This window comes from Felis catus, chromosome C2, assembly GCF_018350175.1.
Source record: "Felis catus isolate Fca126 chromosome C2, F.catus_Fca126_mat1.0, whole genome shotgun sequence".
Lineage (NCBI taxonomy): Eukaryota > Metazoa > Chordata > Mammalia > Carnivora > Felidae > Felis > Felis catus.
This window is the reverse complement of record NC_058376.1, coordinates 17,964,703-17,991,014: the sequence shown is the minus strand read 5'-3', so window position 1 is coordinate 17,991,014 and position 26,312 is coordinate 17,964,703. Positions and strand designations below refer to the sequence as shown.

At 45.7% G+C, this 26,312-nt stretch overlaps 1 protein-coding gene and 1 long non-coding RNA gene across 2 annotated transcripts; one reads left to right on the top strand and one right to left on the bottom strand.

The window, feature by feature from the left end:
- Positions 1 to 1,976: 1,976 nt before the first annotated feature.
- On the bottom strand, positions 1,977 to 10,586 carry ADAMTS1 (ADAM metallopeptidase with thrombospondin type 1 motif 1). Its single transcript, XM_019839482.3, has 9 exons — positions 9,899 to 10,586; positions 7,896 to 8,242; positions 7,425 to 7,557; positions 6,975 to 7,142; positions 6,005 to 6,291; positions 5,566 to 5,752; positions 5,300 to 5,475; positions 4,195 to 4,370; positions 1,977 to 4,032 (listed from the first exon to the last, which is right to left on the bottom strand). Exons 1-9 carry the CDS (start codon positions 10,584 to 10,586, stop codon positions 3,333 to 3,335), a joined length of 2,862 nt encoding a protein of 953 aa, XP_019695041.3. The 3' UTR covers positions 1,977 to 3,332.
- Positions 10,587 to 18,098: 7,512 nt separating this feature from the next.
- On the top strand, positions 18,099 to 22,962 carry LOC123379889. The gene is made up of 3 exons (XR_006584869.1): positions 18,099 to 19,331; positions 20,905 to 20,976; positions 22,207 to 22,962. It is a non-coding gene; the product is annotated as an uncharacterized LOC123379889 (long non-coding RNA).
- Positions 22,963 to 26,312: the final 3,350 nt, after the last annotated feature.

Genomic DNA, 26,312 nt, shown 5'->3' with positions numbered 1-26,312 from the left:
TTATCTTCATGTCCTGAATTTCAGCCTTCTGCTTATCACATCCAATCATGTAAGCCTTATTTATTTATTTATTTATTTATTTATTTTTTTAGAGAGAGACAGAGAGAGCAAAAGTGCAGAGGAGAAAGGCAGACAGAGAGAGAGAGAAAGAGAATCTTAAGCAGGCTTCATGCTCAGTGCGGAGCCCAAAGCGGGGCTCGATCCCACAACCTTGAGATTGACCTAAGCCCCAATCAAGAGTTGGAGGGTCAACCTCTGGCACCACCCGGGCACCCCTAATGCAAGCTTGTGAAAAGAAACAAACCTCATTGGTGAATTAGGCAAGATCTACAAATGACTTCTTTATATTATGGGTCGTCACTTTAGGTATACTTATAGTATTGTATCAAATAGCTTCTACAGTAATTGAGGGTAAGGGCATTTCTTGTGTGTGCACCCCCCACCTCACTCACTCTGGGAATTTGCGCCATAGTAATAATCAAGGCAAGTAAATAATGATGGAAGTTGGTGCAATTAGCATGTTAGGCCATTGAACTGCATGGCCAAATTCTATGTTTAACTGAGTTCTATGGGAACAGGACTGGTTCCCCGCGTAAGAAGACTGGACTTTCACCTTTCAGTTCAGTGGCCAGTAGGTAGGAAAAAACTAAACCAGAGAAGACATGACTCTCCCCTCCCCTGCCCTACTTTCTGACCTATGCACCTGGGCCCTGAGAATCTCATATTCAGTTTGCTCAGGGGAAGAAAGAGCACCGAGTAAGTCTTGAGGGCAAATGGGAAATTATCATGTGAATCTGAAATTAGCATGTTATATAGAACTATTTGAGAAAACTAAGGAAGGTGAAAAAAAGGATGAAAATGTAATGTTGGAATTGTCTGTGGTTAACCACATAATCGGAGTCTCCTAGTAAATAAGCCATTTCCTGAGAGAAATGTAGTTATTTTGGAAGTGGTTTCAACTTTTAAAGTCATTGATGTGCCATTTAGTATTTAAATTACAGTGATTTACACAAGGCCACCCAGAGTGGTCTGGATGTTCCAGGCTTTCTCCAAAACACCTCATGCATTCCTGAACAGCACGTAGAACATTTGGAGAGCTTGGCTCACCACGCATGTGTAGCCCAAATGTAACTTCTGAAGCATCATTTTCTACTCAGTAGCTTACTTTCACAAATTTTACTCACATGGTATAATGGAAGAGACACAAATTCAAAATGCTTTTAGAACCCTACCTGGTCTCATTTATAATTTTTTTTAACGCTTATTTATTTTTGAGACAGAGAGAGACAGAGCACGAATGGGGGAGGGCCAGAGAGAGGAGGAGTCACAGAATCGGAAGCAGGCTCCAGGCTCTGAGCTGTCAGCAGAGTCCCACCCGGGGCGCGAACTCACGGACCGCGCGAGATCATGACCTGAGCCGAAGTCCGACGCTTAACCCGACTGAGCCACCCAGGACTGAGCCACCCAGGCGCCCCTTATTTGTGTTACACATCAGAGGTCGGAAAACTGCCCACAGAACAAATTTGGCCCAGTTTTTGTAAATAAAGTTTTATTAGAGCACCACCATGCCCATTCGTTTATGTTATGGTCTATGGCTGTTTCCACGCTACAACAGCACAGGAAAGTAGTTGTGACAGAGATGATCTGGCTAACATTCGCTAACCATCTGTGTATGTTATTGTATCAGTAGCAAAACCTATAAATCACTGAAGATATAATAGGGTTTTCTTTCTTTTTCTTTCTTTCTTTCTTTCTTTCTTTCTTTCTTTCTTTCTTTCTTCTTTCTTTCTTTCTTTCTTTCTTTCTTTCTTTCTTTCTTTCTTTCTCTTTTCTTTTTTTTGTAGCAATCACACACATCAAGGATCCATCAGGTACATTTCATTAGGATGAAATCTTATTTCTACAGAATTTATTTTGTGCCTCGGATGTCCTTCCCGGGAGCGAATTCTCATTTAAACAAAATAGACACGCACACATTCAAAAAGTGTTCTTTTATTATTTCTAGTAACATATATTGTATAAATACTCTATTTTTATATGCCCTTTTACAAAAGCGATATAACTTAAAAGTTTTATCATTAGAAAGAAATGTATAAAAATAAATATGTTATTATAGGCATTTATTACCAACTATAGTCCTTCTTAGAAGGAACACACAAATACTTATGAAGTACATAGAATTTATAGTAACATATTTTACTATATACATATGGGAAAAAAAAAGTCCTATTCTCTTTCATAGTAGAAGAGCTGAACAGACATTCACCAGGATATGACTGTTGGGCCAGCTGCTGGGGGTGGGCCTGCTACCCCTCAGGAGCCTCCCCACTGCGAGACTAGTGATCTCCATGTCCCCAAACACTGGGGATCCCACTCTACACGCCCCATCCTTATACTGGCATTACATCCTTTTGTGTGTGTGTGTATGTGTGTGAGATCACCCGGTCCTTCTTGAGCCGTGAACCGGTTTTTGTTTTCTGTTTGTGTTTTCCACCCACATTCCAAAAGTAGGCTTGCATGAGGAGGAAAGAAGGTGGAAGGTTTGAGCTTATCCTGTCTCCTCTGACTTTCACTAGCGTCTGATTCATTGCTGCCTTTTTTTTTTTTTCTAACTCCTTATAGACTTAACGCATTTTCACAAACACGTGGAATTGTTTCTTTGTCAAAATGACGTCACGGATGAAGACCCAGCAGTGGCACAGGACAGCGAAGACGGCGTTCCTTTTCAGTCACTTTATGTTGCGAAGCAGTTCTCTCACGGAGGACAGTCTTGCATTCTTAACTCTCAGTAGAGACGACGGCGGAAGTGTTCTCCGAAATCGTAGCAGCCGCGATCAATCGGCGCTGGCTGAAGATGCTATGGGCCCTCCTTTCTCCCTCCGTGGTTCGCGAGGAAAAGCAAGCCCTGTCTGCAACTGAAAGTCTCCTCTTTCTCCCGCTTTTCAGTTCCCAACCCGCACGGCACAAAGTACTTAATCATTTAATCGGTACCACAGCACGGGGATCGTGTACTCCTTAAACTAATTGTGACAACTGCGTCTATTTGTTTCTTACACTTGTCATAGATGTAACAAAAGGAATAATAATAATGCCCCGGGGCTTTATCATGCTATATCATTGCTCAGAGATTAATAACCCTCATTAGCTACCCTATCAGATTCGTAACTGGCAGGATATTCTGCCGATCTAACTTCTTTTCTACCTACCTCCACACTCCCAACTCCTTACCCTCTCTGTTCATCACCGGCAAGGTACACTGGATCCCTCCAGCCTTCTTGGTTATCAGTGCACCAGCCCTTCCACACCTCATCCTCCCCTCAACGCTCCCCTGCTTAACTGCATTCTGCCATCGTACAGAAATCTATGTAATGCTTCGGTTTCTTGAAAGGATCGCAGCTCTCGTGAGACAACACCCCCCCGTCGTGGGACAGACATTGCAAGGTTCTCTTTTTGTAACCTTTCCCGCAAGTCTTGGAGCATGGTGACCAATCCCCCAGCTGCCAGTGGGGGCAAGGCACGTCCGCGCAGGGTCGGGTGCTGGCTGGCTTCACCTCCTTCGCACACTCCGAGGCGGGCTGCCCATTGATGTCTCGGCACTCCACCACTCTCCTCTGCCAACCCAGTCCGCATGACTTGGAACATTCGCCCCACTCTTCAATGACCCATTCTGAGAAGGTAGGGATGGCGTTGAAAGGTTCCTTCTTCTTCTTCACAAAATAGGTGTATTTAATTTTCGGGCGAAGGGCGTTGCCCACGGTGAGGACCTGGATGGTTATCGGCTCTTTGAGCGGGCTAAAGCTGCGGATTCTTTCCAACGCAGCGGAGGAACCACTGTACCTCAAGACGGTACCTTTGTAGGTAATGTCTTGCTCTAAAGTGGACAGGGTGAAGTCGCCGTTCAGGATATATGTGCCGTCAGCGGCTTTGATGGCAAGATAGCTGCCATTATTCCTGGACCCCCGGTGATTCCGTTGTTTCACCTCAATGTTTGTGGCTCCGGCAGGAATCGTGACGATGTCATGATATCCAGGTCTGCAGGCAAGAAAAAAACAGATATAAAACTCTCTCGGTCGCTGGCTAATTATAACACTCAGCTGGAAAACACGCGAATCGTTTGGAACGTCGGCTCTCCCAGACCTGTCAAGTTACCTCTACGTAACAAGATCTTTGGGAGTATGACGTTTCAAGACTCACTTTGCACTAGTAACCGATCCTGAGGTCTTCTTGCACGTAGATCCGTTTCCTCCACAAATACCACATTTGTCAAACTTCTTTTTGGAGTCTATGATACGATCGCAGCCAGCTTTGACACACTGTCCTTGCACGCAGACAGAGGTGGAATCGGGGCTACACGGGGTACCATCAACCACCTGGAGGAGGGAGAACACGTATCTGGTGTCACACGTGAGTCAACTCGGGAAAGAGATGATGTTGCGATAATTATGGGAGATTTTCTCATGAACATAATGCCTCTGCTTTCCTGACCATCGTAACGAGAGGAGTGCTCTACACGTGGCACACGTGACCCTTCTGGGTGGCGTTTTCACTGCAGTAGATATAGGTGTCCGAAAATACTATACATTTTGATTACTTATTTATTGACCTGTCTCACGTCTAGGTCAGGGCAATGAAAGCAGAGCCGGTCCACCTGCATACTGCAGTACGCTCAGTGCCTAGAATAATTCCGGCCAATTGCAGATGCTGAGTTAAGTCGGCTGTTGCCCGTTGAAGCCGCAACCGGGAAATATTTTCACAGCCTACAGTGATAATGGCACATGATAATCCAAGCAACATTCGTTTCATTGTTCTTAAATCTCAGAACCAGATTTATCCTCGCAGCAAAACAGCAAAAGGACGCTTCTACTAGTTCAACGTACGTTCTCAAACACAAGTGTTATCGACGTCAGACTTCCTTTTAATAAGTCCATTTGCACACGTTACCGCTAATCACCGGTCACAAGAACCGTGCTCCATGCTAATGCTATTTTCCAAAAGCGCTGTCAGGCTGCCATGCTAATACGCAATTTATCTGACCATAAAGGCCTTTTCTCTGCATACCAGAGTAATAACAAGCAATGCTAAGAATCCTAAGTGCCTGATTCGGGCTTCGTTCATAACTGGGAACGATGCCACACTCAAAAGAAGGCGGTGGGCAACGTGTCTAGAACAAAAAGGAGATCCGATTTGAAAATCGAACACGTTGGGATGTGAATTCATGCAACTGCATCACAGGCTGCATGAAAAGGTTGCAGCCCAAGCCCTCGTTTCTTGGGCAACAAGCATGGATCGAAGTAAGTACCTTGGGCTGCAGAACGAAGAAGAAGCCAATGCCTTTGGCTTGACAGATGAGCTTGCATCTGTCCTTCGGCGAGACGCCGGCATACTTGGGTGTCCACTCCACCGCGGGCCCGCTCCCGAAGGAAACCTTAGAAAACTCGTTGTGTGCCTCACACTGTTCCTCTCTAAATGTTTTTCCTGGGAAGAAAATGATATCATGACGTCATCGGTTTTCAACCCTCGCCTGCCTGCTCGTGGGCGCATCAGTCGCGACCCGCTTCTACTCACCGTTGTTATCCGGACAGTCTTCGATGTTACAGGACCTGTAGCGCACGCGCTTGCCTTCACAGTACTTCCCTCCGTTTTTGGGGACCGGGTTGTCACATTCCCTCATGGTGTACTGAACTCCTCCGCCACAGGTTCTCGAACAGTCTCCCCACGGTCCCCACGGCCCCCAGCTTCCATGAATAGGAGTCTGCATGGGGACACAAATGATCAGCATTAGAACTCTTTACGGAACTCTTTTTAGGCAACGAACGAGAAAAGTAAGAGATGAAGAATCCGTTGTAAAAACCATCTGTCTTGTGTCCTCCCCCCCCCCCTCCGCCCCCATCAAAGGACACAGACAGGGGTGCCTATCGTGCAATCAGATGTTTTAGCATCGGACTGCTCCTTCCAATTCTGCATCTTAAAGGCGTAGGCGCGTGCGGTGACGGGCAAAACTCACATGGAAATGCATCTTGTCCGTCTTGTTCACACACTTGCCGTTCAGACACCATTTCCCTTCTCCACAGCTGGTGCCGTCCGCCCAAGGGAAGTGTTTCGTTTGGCACACCAGCAACCCGCCAGAGGTGCCTGTGCACCACAGGGTCGTACAAGTGCTGGCTGCATCCAGGCAGTGCTTGGACTCTTCCCCAAATGTAAACTGGCACTGCCGGTTGGCATCGTACAAGGTCCCCGGGAGATCGGAGGGAAGCTGGAGGGGGCTCTGGGGCTTGTCCATCAAACATTCCCCTGCAAAGGAAATGCCGACCAATATTAAAGAGCGGTGACTGCAAACAGACAGAAGGTAGATCAGTTTCAGAACACGGTTACCGTAAGAAATCACAGAGAGCAGAGTGATTTGAAAACTAGAGCTCCTGGGGAAAATGCCAGCAAGAGTTAAATAATTTGTAAGATACTGTCCTCCAAAGGGGATTTCTGCATTAACAGTGACAGGAAATTACTGTTCTGCTAAAAAGCTCAAATTAATGCCCTTTTAGGAGCTACTCAGCCAGAAGCACTGTCATTTACTGGGAATTAAGATCCAAAAATGTATGCTCGTGGGGCGCCTGGGTGGCTCAGTCAGTTAAGCACCCGACTTCGGCTCAGGTCCTGATCTCACAGTTTGTGAGTTCCGAGCCCGGCGTCAGGCTCTGTGCTGACAGCTCAGAGCCTGGAGCCTGCTTCGGATTCCGCGCCTCCCTCTTCTCTGTCTGCCCTGCTCATGCTCTCCTTCCCCCCTCTCGCCCAAAAAAATAAATAAAAATTAAAAAAAAAATAAAAAGTAAAATAAAAATGTATGCTCTTGACAACGAAAGCAATTTGGAAGAAGGGGAAATAAAAAAGCACACAAAAGAAAGAAGGGACTGGTTTAACTAGAATCTTACATGTGGAAGGCTGGATAACATCTAGAAAGAGTAGCTGCAGCATCTTACCATGACCATTATCTAGGAATGATGTAATCATGTAGGCACTGCAGGGAGACCAAGGCTGGTTGTGGTTCAAGTTGGAAAGCATTGACGCCATCATGTGGGAATTCTGGTCCACACCATTCATGCTAGCACACTGCTTTGCATCATCGTGTGGCATGTTAAACACGTGGCCTAAGAAGCAATCCAAAACCCACATCAAAATACAGCACTTCCCGCCTCTCCCCCCCGCATCAGGGATTCACTTGTCCCGAACTGATTATTTCTAGAAGAAGAAATGTATTTTGGAAACAATGGAGCTTGGGCCCGATACGTCTATGTCTTACAAGGCGCAGACAAATAGGTAAATTTCCAAATGTCAGGATCTCATACTATGTTATTCTGAAATCTGTTAAGGCTGGCCACGTTCAGAGGAGTGGGAAAAGAGGACTTAACTCCCGCCCTGAAAGGACTTACCTAGTTCATGAGCCGTGGTGAAGGCAGCTTGCAAGCCATCGTCTTCTATGACCGAACAGCTTCTGGTGGGATCACATATAGTTCCGACATCAGCCATCCCAAGGGTGTCACATGTCTGCGCCCCACACAAGTCCTAAAAGAAGCAAACGTAGGTCCTTAGGCCTAGGAACAGAGAGCGCGAACCTTGCGACCTAACTTTTGGCAACGGGTATCTTCCCGTTCCTATTGGGAGCATTTACATTCGCCGCCACCGAGCTGTCCAAATCTGGGGACTCCTCTGAAGATTTTTCCCTACTGCTATTCAAACAGGACTGTGGGACTTGAGCTAGTAAAATTACGGAGGCCGTAAGGAAAACTGACCACGTTAGCCAATTAAAAGAATGCAAGTCAAGGGCACTGGCGAAATGCCTCATCCGCGTCTCTAGGTTCCGGCGCTGCCCGCGCCCCCCCCCCCCCAGAGGGCAGTCATACCTGTCTGGTGAAGAGAATGGCGGTGTCATAGTGCTCCCCGTGCCGGTCACTGGGCGGGTTGTGCTGCTTCTGCCAGTTACAGAAGTTCCGCAGAGTGAGGGCAGCATTGGAAGTCACCTCGGGCCCCTTCTGTTCCTCGTAGATGACCAGGATCTTCACTACCACCAGGCTCACGGAGTTCCGGATGCTGGGGTGTTTGTAGAGCCTGGCTGCCACCGAGAACAAGGTGAGAAGGTAGTGCTTCAGACCATTGCCGTGGAATTCTGCCATGGACTGGTCGGCCACCAGCATAGTTTCCACGTAGCGGTGGCTGGACACAAATCGCTTCTTTCTCACGCTCCCAGCGCCTGTAAAGAAACAGAAAAGGTAGTTTGCTCAGGGCCATTCTGGCCGGGAATAGCTACCATCCCAGAGTATATAAGGAAAGCCTAAGCAGTCAAAGCAAACAAAATAAAAATATACCTGGGACCACAATAACAAAAATAGTTGCATCTCTTTTCGCTGCAAATGTTATTTTTAAGGCTTTCTCCTTTACTTTATTTTCTCTCTTTCTCTTTTCTGTTCCCTTGCCTCTTAAATAAAAAAGGCCATGTGACCCACTGAGGGTTCAGGCTTTTTTTTGGGGGGGGGGCGGTGAGGAGGATTTCTTTTGTCCTCCTGGAAGCCCTACAATCTGCACAAGGCAGTGTGGACATCATCCTACCCAGCTGCAGTAAAAACTTGGAGCAAAGGCAGCAGGCAGAGAGCCCCTGAGTCACTCTTTCACAGGCCAGGACTCAAATCCTGAATGAGATCATCGGACTCCACGTGGAAGGCCCAGGGCAGGGCTGAACTGCGCTGCTCTGCTGTCTCATTCCAGGGGTCCTGGGGGGGGGGGGAGGGGGAGTGTTCTGCTCTTGCCAAATCCGGGCACGAGGACCACCCACTCTGCCCAGCAGCCTGTCGTCCCATTCCCACTGCCCCAGGGAAATAAGTTCCTGCCTTGACCCGGGCGGGGGGGACATTTGATTATTTAGAAAAGAGCCTTCTGACTCCTGACGGAAAGCCGGACCCCAGGGAAGTCCCAAACTGGACGCCGACCACGTAACTGCTTCAAGGAGCAGATGTCCAGGGGGAAAACGGAAAATTCGAAAACAAGCCACGTGAGAAAGTTAAGGAAGAAAAAAAAAAGGCACCAAAGTGACAGGATGAAGAGAAGGAGACAGTAAGCACCGCACACAACTCAAGAGCCAGGGTGAAGCGTAGCAGGAAGGATCAGCAGTGACTAACACGCAAGAGCGCAAGAGAGCAGAATTTTGGCCGCGAGAGGGAGCGCAAACTGGGAGGCCGGGTGGGAGGCGCAGGGAGGCGGGGCCAGCTGGGCAAAGACCTCCCAAGCAGGTTCTGCAGAGGGGCCGGGCCGCCGCCAGCCGGTCGGGGTCAGCCTCTTTAAGAGCGAAGGGGGAGCAGGCCGAGGCCAGCAGGACAGAGATCCCAGCGCAACTGTCCAGGCGTGCGGGTTGCGCACTGCTAGGTCACCGTCGCTCCTCCACCCTCCATCTCCGCCCTCCCCCCGGCGCAGGGCGCGCGCACAGGCAGCGGTTGCAAAACTCAGCGCAAAGTTGCAACCCGACCAAAGAACACATGCACAGTCGTTAAAAAGAAACGATCAGGACGGAAAGAAGTCACACACGCTCACACTAGACTAAGGTGGAAAGGAGCTGGGTTACCAACTCTTCCCTTCCCCGTCGAGACGCTTCGCCTTAGCAGAAAATCGCTGCTCTGCCCGGCCTCTCTTGACCATTCATTATTCGGGCCAACGGGATTCGGTTCTAGCCGGGTTGGATTCGTTCACCAACCCAAACCTCAAGCCACATTCCTCCACACCAGGCCCGCGTCCAGTCCGCAGACGCATGTTCCTGCCTGCGAACAGGAGTTGACCCTCCACACGCGCCGCTCAGAGACAGTGGGGAGAGGGGGATGAATGGAGAGGCGAGTGAGAGCACCTCTTCTGCGACTGATACCTGTCGGCTGTCCCGCCCGCTGCGGCGCGGGGTCCCGCGGCGGCCACTGCGTCCCGGCGTCCTCGTCCTCTGGCCCCGCGCCCCCGGCGAGCTGGGTCTCGTCGTCCGTGACCCCGCACTTGGCGCCGTCGCCGCCCCGCTGCCTCCGCCGCAGGAGATGGAACTGGGGCCGCTCCGGCGGCTCCTCCCCGGCGGCGGCGGCGGCGGCGGCGGGGGCCAGGCCCACGGTGGCGGCGGCGGGCGCGGGCTGGATGAAGTACTCCTCGCCCTGCAGGTAGAAGGCGCCGCTCACGCCCTCGCAGAGGCTGAGAGCGGCGGCCGAGCCGGAGTCGCCGTTCACGGTGCCGGAGTAGAAGCAGTGCGTCAGGTCGCCGGCGGGGTCCGGACGCAGCGCGTCGGGCCCGGGCCTGCGCCCCACGGTCTGCAGCGTGAAACCGGGAGCCAGGAAGCCGCGGTCGGGCTGCAGCTCTAGGTGCAGCTGCCGGCCGAAGGCGTCCAGGCGGAGGTGCGTGGTCGCGTGTCCCGGCGCGCGCTCCAAGTCCGGCAGCACCAGCTCCTCGTCTTCCTCGGCGGGGCGCCCGCGCGCACCCGGCACGAGCAGCAGCAGCGCCGAGGCCGCCGCGAGCAGTAGCCGCGCGGGCGCAGGCTGGGTGCCCCGAGGCCGCCGCGCCAGCTTCGCGTTCCCCATGTCGCTGCCTCCCGTGCGCCTTCGGAACCCCGCGGGGACGGCTTGCTGCACCCGAGTCCCGGGTGCTCCACCGCGCGCCTCAGTGGACGGAGAGAGAGAGGGCTATTGTTCGGGTCGGGAGCGCGGAGCCTTGCTGGCTTCGCTCTGGGTTGTTACAGTGACTGTTATTCTTTGAAAGTGAGCGCAGAGCCGGCGGTGGACAGGACTCCCGGAGTCCCCGGGAAGGAGGCGCTGCAGTTCTGCGGGCGCGCGGGAAGTTTTTCTTCTAGCGCAGAGTTGGAGGCACCGCGCGGCAGGGGCTGGCCGGGAGGCTGCTGCAGGGACAAGAAGTGCCCCGGGACGCCTCCGGGCCAGGGGGGCAACGGGCAACGCGAGGACCGGTGCCTGGAGCCCCTCTTCGGTCTCCGCCTTGGCCGCGGGGCTTGGCTCTGCGCACCACAAGGTCCTCTCGGCCCTACAGCGCGCCCTGGCTTTGCAGTGGCCCCTGACTTGGAGCCGCTCTCCAGCGAGTGCAAGAACCAGGCAACCCGGGTTGTCCTTTTATAGTCTCCAACATGTCTCCACCTCCCTTCCCCCTTCTTCCTCCCTCTTGGCCGCCTTTCCATCCCAGAGACACCGCCCCCTAAACTCTGTCGGTGCTAAACCGCGCTCAGCGCCGCGGGCCGGGGCGGGGGAGGGGGACTGCCTCCGCGTTGGCTGGGCGCCAAGGGCTCGTCAATCTGGGGGCGGAAGACGCAGGAGGGGCGCTGTGACCAGCACTTTGTGCGTCTGGGGTTGCTGCGGGGAGAAGGTACTCCCTTCCATTGCGCCTTCCCCCTCGCTAGCTTCCCGGACCACCCTCCCTTCTCGCTGCCCTTGTGCGGGAGCGCAGCTCGCGCGCTGGGCTGCAGTTCCCAGAAGGGACGGTGGGGGTGGAGGGCAGAGTCCCTTCTCCAAGATTTCCCTGCCCGGGGGCTGTCACTGGGCCGCCTCCCCTTGCCAACCCCTCCCGCAGCCCATTACTCCCCAGTTTGTACGATGAGCCGGGACTGCCCTTTCTAGAAAAATACCTCACCCCACCTCCACCTCCCTGGCCCTCCTGGGCGGGTTTATGCTGCTTGCTCTCTCTTCGCCCCAACATTTCTCGGGTAAGCTTGTTTGGGTCAGTGCCAACCTGGAAAGCATGCCTGGGGTCAGGGGGACACTTCCCAAGCTCTAGATTTTAAAATGCGTTCTCATTGACCTTTATCTCTACCCTGCCATCCCCTGCCTTAGTGACTTCTCTTTGGGGACCAGGCTCACACTTCCGGAATAGGTGATCTGGAACGCGTTTCAATTCCCTGGAGCCTTAGGGAGGGACTTGGGCTTTCTCTTCTTCATTCCACAAATAATCAACTCCCGCCCAGTCTGCCTTCTTTTCCCTAATAGCTGCTGCAGAACGTAGGCCGGGCTGGCGGAAACGTCAAGGAACCCCACTTTTCCACCCAGGGGCCAGCGGGACCGCCGGGGCTACAAAGTGTGCTGCGGGGAAATTAGGAAGTTGGCTCTCTTCCCTGATCCCCTCCCTCCTCTTCCCACCAGGAAGGGAACAGGCTGCATTCGTGTTCTGAAAGCAAGCGTTGCAGAGCCTTTCCACCTCCTTAGGTCCCAAGGAAAAGCTGAGCCTCTCTTCCATCGATAACGAGGGAGGGAGGGGCTCAATGACACAGAGGAAGGAAATGTTTCATAATGCTTCCACAGGCGGAAAACCAGGGGACAATGGTGAGAACGGCCGCCGCAGTCCCGGGGCAGACCCGTGTCCCTCTCGCGCGCGCTCCCACCTCCTCGCCCGGTGTCCTGTCTGGCCGCCCCTGCCCCTCGATTTTCACCAAGTTTTGTGTCAGCTCCTTCCTCACTCCTCCCCAGACCTTCCCAATTTCATTCTGCCCCAGCCAGAAGCGCCCCCCACCCCCCAGTCCTCCAACACACCCCTCTTCCAACTTTTGCTTTCAGAATTCTTTCCAACTTCCTCTACTCTCCGAGTTCTAGATTGCCTGCTGGAAAAAAAAAAAAAAAAAAAAAAAAAGCAAACACAAACACAAAAACCCTGCTTGCCACTCTTTAGGAAAGATCACATGAGAAAGAAAGGCAAGGAGAAGCAGAAACACTTCACTCTTAGAGGGTAATAACCGCTGGCCCTACATACACCCTTAGGAATGTTTGCATTCTGGAATGTAATTTTCCTTTCCTAAGGTCAGGGTCAGAGTTACATGCTGAATGGTCAACTCAAGAATTACATGTTTTATTAGCAGCTTAAAGTATGTCAATGGCCAATTTCCACCCTGTCTTTGCTCTTCCATTTTCCCACCAGCTGACAATGTGACAGTGTTTTCTGCCTGCTTCCTTTCACCCAGCCTCCCTTCCCAGCCCTCTCTCGCTCCATCCCATTTCTCCTTCAAAGTGAGTGTCCACCTATACTCATGAGCGGCCTCATTCGTTTCTACTTTGTGTAGCCTGACTTTCTGTTCACCTTGGAACTGAGCAATTCACTTCCCTCTGCTTCCGGGCGTCATTTCCCATTCAAACATCCCTACTCCCCGGTTTGGTGTCTAGACTTTCTTCCTCTTCTCCTTCTTCTCTTTCTTCTTCTCCTACATTTCCCTCCTCTGTTCCAGTAGTTTTTAAATGTGCCCTCTTTGAATGATTTCAATTCACTTGTTCTTTCATTCTAGGCAGAAGAAAGGTAAGATACTTGAGAGAACATTTGAGGAAAAGTCATTTTACGCTTGCGAGATATTGACTACGGAATCATGAAAACATGATGGCAAAGCCGTGAGTAAATTTTGATACCCCTTGCATAGAGGAGGGTTCTGGAAACAATATATGGTGATCAGAAGGTGGGGCCTCAAACTGGTTTTGAGATGAAAATTTCAGATACTTGAGGTGGCCCAGGAATAAAAGCCGCACAAGAGCTGTCAGGTTCAGTGTGATTCCCTTGACCTGGGGCAGGATGGGAAATGTGTCTTTTTTTTTTTTTTTTTATAAAAAATCATGTAATGCATTTCCAACTTTTAACTCTCTTACATAAAACTTGGCTTTTAAAATATATTTGTGCAAGGTTGGCCTTTGGTTTCTTTCTGCCTCCAGTGGGGTTCTCGTTGGAAGTCTGTTTAATTCAAGGCATACATTTCTAATCTTGAATGGTTTACTTCAAATCCACTACAATTTTTGCAGATTTCATGTTGTATATACAAATAGAGCTGAAAAAACAGAGAGCTAGCGGCAAAAGAATGGCCAGGAACATGGCTTTTTTATTCACTGGGTCTCTCTCCAGATTTCTGTTCTTTTGCATAATGACTCCAATCTGTTGTGCACCTGTAGTTCTGGGAAATGATTCTTTTTTAATCGCTTCAACAGAGGCATGGATGTAGATGTTGCCAATTACTAAGCTTGAAAAACTCCATCCATGCTCAGGAGAACATTTAATCTACTTGCTTTTTTGTTTTTAAAGACCAGAACTCTGTTCAGGCCTTTTTGGTGTTACACAAACATGCACATATAACACAGAAGCATGCTTATAAACAAAACTGTGGATTGAAAAAATACTTTACTATAGAAACAAGACCAAAGGAATCAAATTTGTACACGGCACTAGTAAAAGCGACATGTGATTGTGGATCCTTGTCAGTAAGCTTTGCACCGCCACCCATAAAATGTTTGCTCCTTAATTTGAACATGCACCCAACGCTTACGTACCGAATTCACTCTTACCGTTTATCTGGTTTTGTCTTTATGAAATATGTATGCGCCTGTAGAAACATAAATCTTGGTATGTCCTAATTTATAGACCTTAACCAGTTTTTATTATTTGCAGAGATGACCCCCAAGAGTTAAAATATTTGGCATAAAAATATGTTTTACAATTAACAGTTTGACCTTTTCAAAGCATTCACGTCTTCTATTAACAGAGGAAAAAAAAAGTTTCGTGCATTTTAAAGTAAAAGAAATACACAAGTATTAATGTTATTTATACTTTACATGTTTGTATGTATTTCATTTTTTCATGTACTCCAGGCACAATAGTCTACTCATAATTTTCAAGAAGTTTATACCAAATTAAGTATTCCACAAGTAGCCATGAAATGAAGGAATCTGGTAAAATACATGAGCTGTTAGCATTGTTTTAGTGGAAATGTTGTCTACAGAAAAAATTAATGTACGTAGCTCATAAACGTGTAATGCTATTCATATTTTCATACCACAGGATTTACCAAGTAGAAAAGGAAAGATGTTTAGCATTCGTGCTTTTGGGGGGAACATATGGCCTAAAGTAATATTGGACAAATGGATATTTTAGTTGATCATAAATGAGAAAATAGATAGAAAACATCTATTTTAAGCCGGTTATATACCCAGAAATACAACACTATTGAAAACAGAAAAATTATTGTAAATTGCATTTGGACTTAAAATAGCTATGACCTCAAAGCCATGCATTTGCAAGAACTGAAAAGAGTGTGCTGTGTCTAATCCACTCCCCTTGTTTGACAGATGTGGAACTTTGCCTCCGAGAGGTTAAGTGACTGGCCTTACGTTGTAGCCAACCGAGGACCTAGAAATAACTCTGGCTCATAATTTTTCATCAAATGCCTTTTGGAATTGTAACTAACTAGTTGCTCTGGTAGGTAAGTATGCTGTCAGATCCGCGATTGCTGTTGTTTCCAATGATTAAATTTTAACCATTCTAACTAGGAATTTTCTGGCAATAAAAAATGTCCACCTTAAGAGATCCCCGGCCTTTAGTACTTCATTTTTGGTCCACGAGGTGGCGACGTTCTACAACAAATGATGTTTCTAGCTGTTTTGTTTGCTTTTTGTTTTTTGTTTTTTTCTTAATAGTTCAAGGCTGGAATGTGTAGTTTTTACATCTTTCCAATCCTATTTGATAATTTTTCATACAATTTTCTCTTACCTTTTGGCATCATGGAAAATATCTTTTAAATATTGTAACTTAAATGTATTTACATCCTTAAAATAATAATAAAATGCCTTTTTATTTTTAATCATTGGCTTTTAATGGCTTTTTAATCAATGTAGCTCTATTAGCTTAAACCAAAAACCAATGAGCCTTTAAAAAAAGAAAACTACTTCTGAGAAGATAATACCATAGGTCACTTTCATTCATCACATTTGAGGACTTTTTTCAGTTCAAATGAAAAGAGCGTAGACATTGCAATTTACTAAAATAAAAATTCATTTATTCATTAAGCAAAAGTTAAGTGCCTAAGTCTCGTCAGTATACCTTAATACTTGACTATCAATACTAAAGTTGAATACTTGCTGAAGTTAAATGCTAAAGTTAACTCATTTGCTTGGTTTAGAGACTTTCCTTGGCAACAAAAAAGAACGTCAAGTGCAAAAGTCTAAGAAAATAAGAAAATGTTCTACCACCAGGTGGTGATAAACGATAAAATTTAAAATCACTCAAGTGTGAGTACTTCAAGCAAATGTTTGACTACCCCAAATACAAGTGACTTCCAAATGTCACATAAATTTAGAATTGTATTATGTGGATCTTTTATGACCTGAAATAAATTAATATTAACATAATATTTCTAGTTGAATAAATTCTGGAATTAGAAGCAGACAATTTTAGTCAGCAGGAGGCACATGAGACCACAGAATAAGAAATTTTAAACTAAATATTTTTCCCCACTCAGCTCACAATTTATTGATTAGATGATTGACATAGAAGCTTTTTGGAAAAGTGTCTATTCATGTCTTCTGCCCTTTTCTTCACTGGATTATTTGTTCTTTGGGTGTTGAGTTTGGTAAATTCTTTATAGATTTTTGGATACTCACCCTTTATCTGATATGTCATTTGCAAATATCTTTTCCCATTTCATCGGTTGCCTTTTAGTTTTGTTGATTATTTCCTGTGCAGGGCAAAAGTGTTTTATCTTGATGAGGTCCCCATAGTTCAATTTTGCTTTTAATTCTCTTGCCTTTTGGAAATGTGTCGAGTACGAAATTGCTGCGTCTGAGGTCAAAGAGGTTGTTGCCTGCTTTCTCCTCTAGGATTTTGATAGTTTCCGATCTCACATTTAGGTATTTCCATCCATTTTGAGTTTATTTTTGTGTATGGTGCAAGAAAGTGGTCTAGTTTGATTCTTCTGCATGACGCTGTCCAGTTCTCCCAGCACCATTTGCTAAAGAGACTGTCTTTTTTCCATGGCATGCTCTTTTCTGCTTTGTCAAAGATTACTTGGCCATACATTTGTGGGTCCAATTCTGGGTTCATTTTTCTATTCCATTGGCCCATGTGTCTGTTTTTGTGCCAATGCCATACTGTCTTGATAATTATAGCTTTGTGGTAGAGGCTAACGTCTGGGATTGTGATGCCTCCCCCTTTGGTCTTCTTCTTCAACATTACTTTGGCTATTCGGGGTCTTTTGTGGTTCCATACAAATTTTAGGATTGATGGCCAGCAGACACATGAAAAGATACTCAATGTCACTCATCCTCCGGGACATACAAATCAAAGCCACAGTGAGATATCACCTCACACCTCACAGTTCACCTGACGGTGAACAAGTCAGACTACAGATGCTGGTGAGGATGTGGAGAAAGGGGAACCCTCTTGCACTGTTGGTGGGAATGCAAACTGGTGCAGCTGCTCCGGAAGACAGTGTGGAGCTTCCTCAAAAAATTAAAAACGGAACTACCCTTCGACCCAGCAATAGCACTGCTAAAAATTTACCCAAGGGATACAAGAGTGCTGATGCATAGGGGTGCATGTACCCCAATATTTATAGAAGCACTTTCAACAATAGCCAAATTATGGAAGGAGCCTAACTGTCCATCAACTGCTGAATGGATAAAGAAGATGTGGTTTATATATCCAATGGAATACTACTGGCAAGGAGAAAGAATGCAGTCTGGCCATCTGCAGTAACGTGGATGGAACTGGAAGGTACTATGCTGAGTGAAATAAGTCAGTGAGAGAAGACAGATATCTATGTTTTCACTCATGTGTGGATCTTGAGAAATTTAACAGAAGACCATGGGGGGAGGGGAGGGGGAAAAAGAGTTACAAACAGAGAAGGAGGGAGGCGAACCACAAGAGACTCTTAAATACAGAGAACAAACTATGGATGGGGGTGGGGGAGAGGGGAAAGTGGGTGATGGGCATTGAGGAGGGCACCTGTTGGGATGAATGCTGGGTGTTGTATGGAAACGAATTTAACAATAAATTATATTTAGAAAAGAGAGCGAGATGGAAAGTTTTTGTTATTGTTGTGTTATTGTTGTTATTGTTCCTGCCCCCCCCCCCCCCCCCCCAACTACAGCTATTGAAGCCAAGGCTAGAAATCAATTGTCCAGATATTTTGGAAGTGATTTTTGGCAGGTGGTGGTTTCTAAGCTTTTTTTCCTACAAGAAGGATTTAAGATTTTACAATGCTCCTTTGTAATTTATTGATAACCAGTGACTGGATTGTGAAGTTCTATGGTTTATTGGCAATTCACTATGGCAGTTCGAACGAATAGCTCAAGGTTACTGCCACTTGAATATCTTTAAAGTCCTAGAATTGCTGTCTGCCTCCCATTTTCCTGGCCCTCGTTCTGGGCCCTCAACTCTGGCCACTGCTGCACTAAACATTTCTGGGGCTGGTGTAACCTCCCTGCATCCCATGTGCCACATGCTTCCTCACCTGGGGCCCATCCAACTTGCAGGATGACGGTCTCGCAGTGCGTGCAGCTGGGAAGCTTAGCAGGGTTAACCCTCCACCAGAAAAGGAGCCAGTGGGAAATGGGTCCTCGTCCTGAGCGCACCATGAAAGCACGCACGCAAGTTGCGTCTTTCCGCAGCGTCAGCTCTGCGCAGCCACAAAGCAAAGTTAACGTAATAGCACCACAAAGCAGTTTCCGGATTCTGAACCCAGTGACGCTTCGCCACGTGTTTAACGAGTTACAGATCACACGGAGCAAAGCACACGTCGCGCCCAAACGGGGTAGAACAGGGGTCAGGAAGTTAATGAACCAAATGTGAAGTCCATTTGTGGACGCTCAGTCGAGTGGAGGCTCCGTCGTCCGGTCCTGGTCGGCTCTCGGCACTTACCTCTGGTTATGTGCGAGCAGTGGAGGATCTCTGTTCCGTTCAGAGATCAATCTGCAGAACCTTTGGTGGCAGCTGCCTTTTTGAAATGGTCGTACACGGAGGAGCCAGTGTCTGGAGAATCTGACCGTTTGCTGCAAAAAGCCTCCCCTTTTAGAGGGATTTAATCCGTCTTGGGCCGTTACAGACCTCCCCTGCTCTGCTGGTTATCAGTGCTGTGTTACCCACCACCACTGGCCTCAGCAATATCGGGTCTTGGCTGCAACGCCCTTAGCTGCTTGAGTCACCGCTTGACGTAGGCCAGTGCTTGACATGAGTGACTCCATCTTGTTCTCTGTAGTTTTCTTCTTTTCCTTGGGAGACAGTATAGAAGCCCATTCTCCATGTCTCTTCAGAGGGGCCTGTTAGAACTAAGCTCCTGCTGTCCCCAACGCTCCCATGCATCGGCTTTGGCCCTTCTCCATCTTATTCTTGTTTGTCTCCCCCCCCCTGCTTCCTAAACTAGCTGACCGGCTCCTTGCACTTCCTACCTCCTCAAGGGCTCCATGCGCACAAACGTTTTTCTGAGGCTGCTTTCTGGGGCCCAAGTAAATCTCAAACAATTGAGTATCAGAAGATGCGATAGACTGTCCGCTCACGGATCAGATGGTGATAAACAGCCTTTGATGGCGGTAAGTGGGGTGGCGTAGCCTGGGGCGGTCAGGGCACTTAAACAGAATGGGGAAAAGAGTGATTAAAAAAGAGTGTGTGATCAGATGGCTTCTGGTAGTTGCTTCAGAGCGGGGGTTGGTAAACTACAGCCTGTGGGCTGACCACCTCTTTTGTAAATCAAGTTTTATTGGAACCAAGCCACTGTCATTTGTTCGCGTGTTGCTTATGACTGGTTTTGCAGGACAAGGTGGAATTAAACAAGTACAAAAGGGACCGCGTGGCCTGCGAGTCCCAAATCATCGTTACCTGCCCCCTTATGAAAAGTTTGTTAACCCATGCTTTAGAAGCCTTGAAAACAATTTTAAAGAGATTTTTTCCCCTAAGTCTTAATTGCATGTCGTGAAAGTTCTTTCTCTTCTGCAGCCAGAGGGCAGATGGTACTGAAAATCTGAAAATGCATCACCTTATAGTTGCCCTATGCCGAAGTCAGGGTCCTAATAGAAAAATGTGGGAGCCTGAGACGTGATGTGGAGACATCTGGGGGATTAGCCTGAGTCTCTTGAACTTCCACATTCTCCTGAGCCCTCCAGATTGTCAGAGGCAGATATCACCTCTCTGCGACAGCCGGCCCTTGCCAAGAGACCCTAAAGTTCTCAGCAGAGACAAGTGCTTCTCCAAAGGACCCTTCCCCACCTTAACGTCTGCCCCACCTCCTGCATTTCTATCCTCTTATTTCCTGGAGAAATTCTTTGAAGAAACACTGGCCACACGGATTATGGTTCCCAAATATTTTCTAAATTCTGAGAGTAGAAACAATGTTAGTCAAAAGCCCTGCACTGATAACAGTAATACCATCCAATTATATTTGGTTAAGACAAGAAGAAGACAACTTGGTTATTCTTATGACATTATAGAACAGTTTATCGTTCTGTTGTGAAAAGTTTGCCATCGTGCACAAAAACTCCACAGAGAAAATGCACAATTGTATTGTTTTAAGGTTAATAATATGGCCTGTTGGAGGACATGCAGTTAGCCAGCAAGAAATTCTGGGGATCTGGAAGTGATAACCAAACAGACTAGTCCCAAGTACTCTATGAGAATTGGTTGTGGTTGTCCACTATGGATTAATATCAGTGGAGATGGTTCCTGTCTGGCATCTGTCTGAGATTTCTAGGCTAAGCTAGCAGCAATGATTCCAGAAAACTTTGCCTATCTGATCTAGGGAGATTGAGCTAGGCAAACACTGAGGGCGTGTGTGTGTGTGTGTGTGTGTGTGTGTATGTGTAGAGAGAGGGGTGACTCGTCTATATCCAGTTCCCTGTTTTCTGAGCAGCGGCTGCCTGCTGTTCCCTGCTAGGCTGTGCCTTCTTTTTCATGCCGCTCCTCAATTTAAAACTCCAGTCTGCTCAAGCAAACTAGGCAGGAGAAAGGAGTAAATGAAACTATATCTGAATTCATGTTTTCTCAGATTTTACCATGACAATAATGTCTGCTATTTCTTTAGTGTTCGTTGTATGCCATGCATACTTTACATATATAAGCTAATTAAGCCTCACATGTCATTTTATTGTTACTACTATCTCTGTTTCACAGATGATATAATGGAGGCACAGAGAAACTAAGAAATTTGGCCGAGTTCACACAGCTAATGGTTGATAGAGTCAGGTAATCTGTTCTTTTAACCTTTAATGCAGCCAACCCCAGTAGGTATACAACTCTACTTAAAACTTGTTAAGGGTGGTGAGACTATGCAAGAAAGAGGACTGGGTTAAGAGTCAGGACAACCGGGGTGCCAGGGTGGTTCAGTTGGTACAGTGCGCAACTTTGGCTCATGTCACGATCTTGCAGTTTGCGAACCCTGTGCTGACAGCTCGGAGCCCGGAGCCCGCTTCGGATTCCGCGTCTCCCTCTCTCTCTGTCCCTCCCCTACTCGTGCTCTGTCGCTGTCTCTCTCTCAAAAAAAATAATAAACATTAAAAAAATTTTAAAAATAAGAGAGCAACCAATTTCAGATGTGCAACCACTTGCCCAATGACCTGAATCACAGGCTCTTTGGAACTTAGTTTCTAAATCTGTGAAATGGGCAGGTTAGATAGACAGTGCCGGCTTAAATATTCTGTGACTTTTAAGGTAATTTTAGTACTTTGAATGACAATGGATGTCCGAAGTGCTGTATATTTGTTTTAATGGTATAGCTCTGTTGTATAATCAATTTATTATATGCTGTGTCCTTGATGATGTAATTATTCCTCATTAAAATCTTGGCGTGATTAGAATGTTGTTCAGATTAGAAAGTCAGACACACTTTTTTCTTGTTCTATGAAGCCCCCATGGCTAATGGTATTATTATCACGAGTGTCAGGAACCAACTAAGTAAAACATCGAATAAGACTATTTTGTCTTACATAATTAAGCCGATGAAAGAACTGGAAAATCTGATGGCATAAAGGAATGTAATTTCCAAAGGCTTCAGTGCTACAGTTTGTGGATTATATGACTTAATGAAAATATAATTAAAATATAATATTTTAATAATATATATGTATATATGCATTGCATAAATGTAAATATTGTATATATATATGTATTTACATATCAGGAAGAAGAAATAGATTCCAAATTCCCATATTGTATCCCCAAGGTAGGAAATATAAAATAAAGACTTCAGGACTTTGTAACTCTTTAGTAAGTATATTGGACTCTGAGCATGTAAATATAGTGTGTTTTTCTGGAATTCACCAACATCCTCCTCCCCTCTAGTATGTATAACTACTAGGCACAGATGATGATCTGTGTATTTCACTTGTCTTACAACTTGGCCAAAAAGCCATTGCTCAATTTATAAGGGAAGGTTGCAACTAAGAAGGGAGACATCTATGCTAACCTTTTCATTAGGATAAATCGACTTGTCTGCTTAGAAGAAGAATGTGACCCTCGCTCAGACTTGCTCAGCAACTGACGTTCATCCGAACTCCAGGCAACTGCACAAGCTATATATACTTCTCATTCGAAATCAGAGATCAAATGAAAGGAAGCAGGTGAAACCCCAGAGAACGTGGCAAGAGAGCGGCAGAAGCACACCTGTTGGGCACAAGCGCCGGGTCGGGACACCCGATCAGCGACTGCCGGCAAGAGCACGTGCCCGGGGGGACCTGAGCACGACCACAGCCACAGAGAAGGCAGGAGCCAAGCATTTGTTCCCATCTTGGCAAAAACTAGGAGTTAAAACGAAAGGGGATTAGTGACATTGCATGGAACAAGCCGAAAGTATAGAGCAAACGCACATCATCTTAGAGAATTTAGCCTTGTCCCCCGCATGTCATTTCTGAATAGCTGGGATCTCTGGATATCGCTTTCGACAGCACCTGCAGACTGTCACCCATTCCTTGTCGTGAGCCCACGTGCAAGGAGGGAAAGCAATTCTTACCTGAGGTTTGAGAATAGACCTGGTGATTTTAGGGGCAGTATAAAATTCATATCATAAAAGCAAAAGACGGAAAAAAATGAGGTTCTTCCCCAGCAGCAGTGTGTCAAATCGGAGACATCTCTGTTTACTTGATTTCTTACTCATCAGAAATGAGGGCACAATGTGAAAACCTCCCTTACGTTGATAATGTGAGTCTTCAGCCATTTCTTTCCTAAGATTTTGGATTTTATGTTGCTTTTTCTTTTCCTCTTCGCATTTTACATTTGATTCTGTTTCTTTTTTAATTTTTTAATGTTTATTTTTGAGAGAGAGAGACAGAGAAGTGATGGAGGGGAGGGGAGAGAGAGAGAGAGAGAGAGAGAGACAGAATCCGAAGCAGGCTCCAGTCTCTGAGCTGTCAGCACAGAGCCTGACGTGGGGCTTAAACTCACGAACCGTGTGATCATGACCTGAGCCAAAATTAAGAGTAGGGATGCTTAACCAACAGAGCCACCCAGTTGCCCCTCAAATGACTTTTTTAAACAATTGTATCAAGGTTTTCTTCTGGGGCTTTGTCAATCTTCCCTCCCACCCCTCATCCCTTTCTCTTTTTTGTTTCTCCTTTTTAAATTTTTAATGTTTATTACATATCTACTTGTGTCAGTTGCTATACTGGGCATTGATGATATTTACCCTGCCCCCTGAAATTTCACAGTCTTTTACAGGATGATTTAAAAAATTGCTGTTAAGAGTCTTACCCAATATATTTAAACAGTTGTTCTCCAGTGTAGTTAGGGGCTACACAGGGGATACAGATAAGGTGGAGGGCGTGGCATAAAAATGGAAGTGTTAACCTTGTGCAGGGGCAGGTGGAAAGGGACAGCAGTGAAAGTTTCACAAAAAAAAAGAGTTATTCAATCTGATTTTTTCTTTTCAGTTTTTTGAGACTTCATAAAAATACCTTGTATGTGAATACTACTGTCATTTATGTTCCTTTTCTAAGAAGGTAAGAATACAGGGAAATTTTCAGGGTGCCCTGGGTGGCTCTGTGGATAAAGCTTCTGACTTCAGCTTAGGTCATGATCTCGCAATTCATGAGTTCGAGTCCCACGCCTGGAGCCGACTTCGGAGTTTGTGTGTGTGTGTGTCTCTCTCTACCCCTGCCTGCTCCCACTTTGTCTCTCTCAAAAATAAATAAACAAAAAAAAAGATCACTTTCCACCTTTAAAGAACATGGGGAAATTCTCTAATTTTTTGTCACTGGGCTTAGCACATTGTATGCTGTATGGCTTAGTTTCTATATCTTACTAATTAATCATTTTGTATAGAAACAGCATAGAATTGGTATGATAGCTCATAGGTATTCACAGATGAAAGGGATTACTTACTGAGAAATTCAGTTTATGTCCATTTAGCAGTATCAGCAAATGAGAAAGAAAATTGTGCTAAATCGAATTTTGAGTTTAATGAATGGTTTGTACTGTTTAACTCTTTCTGCATTTCTGCAAAAACCTTCCTTTAGTATCATTTAGGAATTTTATCAATGTTTTTCTATGTTTTTTTTTGAAGAAAAATTATGGATGCCTATAAAACTAAAATACTAAAAGATTATTCATTATTTAGTATAAAGAATGACTGGGGCATTGTAAAAGAAAAAAATACTTAAGCCTTAAGTCTTCAAGTTAATATTAAAAAAATAATGTTTTAAATATTCTAGTATTTTCTCCTTTATATATGATTTATTCTTTTTTTTTTTAAACCATTTATTTATTTTTAAGAGAGATAGAGAGCTCGAACAGGAGAGGGGCAGAGAGAGGGAGACAGAGGATCTGAAGCAGGCTCTGGGCTGACAGCAGAGAGCTCGATGCAGGGCTCAAACTCATGAACTTCGAGATCAGGACCTAGGCTGAAGTTGGATGCTTAAGTTGTATATGTTCTTTTAAAAAGGATTGAGTATAAGTAATAGGAGTAGGTTTTTGGCCTCCTTACGTCGAAGTTTCGTTACTTTTCTAATGACAGTGGTACAAAATAGTGAAGCTATGAGGGGAATCTTATATTCTTAAGAAAAATAGATTCCTTGGGGTGCCTGGGTGGCTCAGTCCATCAAGCATCCGATTCTTGATTTCTACTCAAGTCCTGATCTCAACGGTTCCTGAGTTTGAGGCCCACGTCAGGCTCCAGGCTGACAGTGCAGAGCCTGCTTGGAATTCTTTCTCTCCTTCTCTCTCTGTCCCTCCCCCATGCTCTTTCTCTCAAAATAAGTAAACTTAAAAAGAAAAAAGAAAAAAAGAAAAATAGATTTATTTGCATTCGGTTTTCGGGTTAAAGGGGAAATGCTTATATTAAGAACCAAAATAATTTAATTTTTATCCTATAACAATTTCTGGTAAGATATTATGCACACACACACACACACACACACATAGATACATGCACACACACACACACACACACACACATAAATATATATGTATTAGAGAAATCAATATATGCCTTCAATTATGTTTTTACAAATACTGCAATTTTGAGCACATTGTCTGAACTGGCACTTTCAACAATATACTATGTTTTTAAACATGCATCTTTCGAAGAATTAAAAGCACCATTTAAATGAAACATATAAAACATGACTCCTTTTTTCTCATTCACTCTCTGGTAGATACTGAAGTAAATATTAATGTACAGGCCCAACATGGTTCCCAGGCAATCGCAAAGAATTCAGAAAATGACCATAGTCAAATCTAAGTTTTTCAGGTCAGTGAAGGAGTCAAAGACATAAACAACTCAAAATATTGGGTAATCCAAGATAAATATATGTAAAATATTTTTTAATTACTTCAATGAAATTGACTTGGATATAAGTGATAACAACAATGATGGTGATGGTGGTAAAGGTAATGGTAACTCACGTTTATTGACAACGATTTGATTGCCAGGTACTGCTCTAAAGACTTTGCTCGTAAGATAGCCCTATGAAGTATACCCTGTTACCATCAGAAGCTTAGAGAGATCAAGTGACCTGCTCAAGGCCAGAGCTAAGAGAGCATTTATGTAGTCATTGGTGTTGCCCATCAACGCATGTTAATACTGTACTTCCCTACCCACCCAGTTAGATGTGTCTGTGTGACTTCCTTTAATATACTGTGAGCAAAGTGTCTCGCTTTGGCCAGTGATATGAGAGCAGAGTGTAACTTCCAGTTGGAAACTCTCAGAGTCACTGAGTGATTTGCCATGCTCTCTTTCTTTCTCCTCTGTAATGCCAGCGGCTGTATTAAATAACTGGCTGCTCCGTCAGCTTGGGTTCTGGAGAAGCGATAACGACGATGAGGCAGCCAATGATAACAGACATCTAGTATAAGTAAGAGTTAACTTCGGGTTTTCAGCCTCTGAGATTTGGAGATACACAGCCAAATAATTTGAACAGATAAAATGGTAGAAGTAAGGTAACCTTAAGTTGGTGACAATAAAAAGTCAAATTATTACTCTGAGAAGCTATATTACAATTATTAGCCATCTGTCCTTGATGGTCTTTTTCTATATAAGGTACCGGGCCAAGCTGATTCATTAGTGTATCTCTTAAAAGCTGGGAAAAATA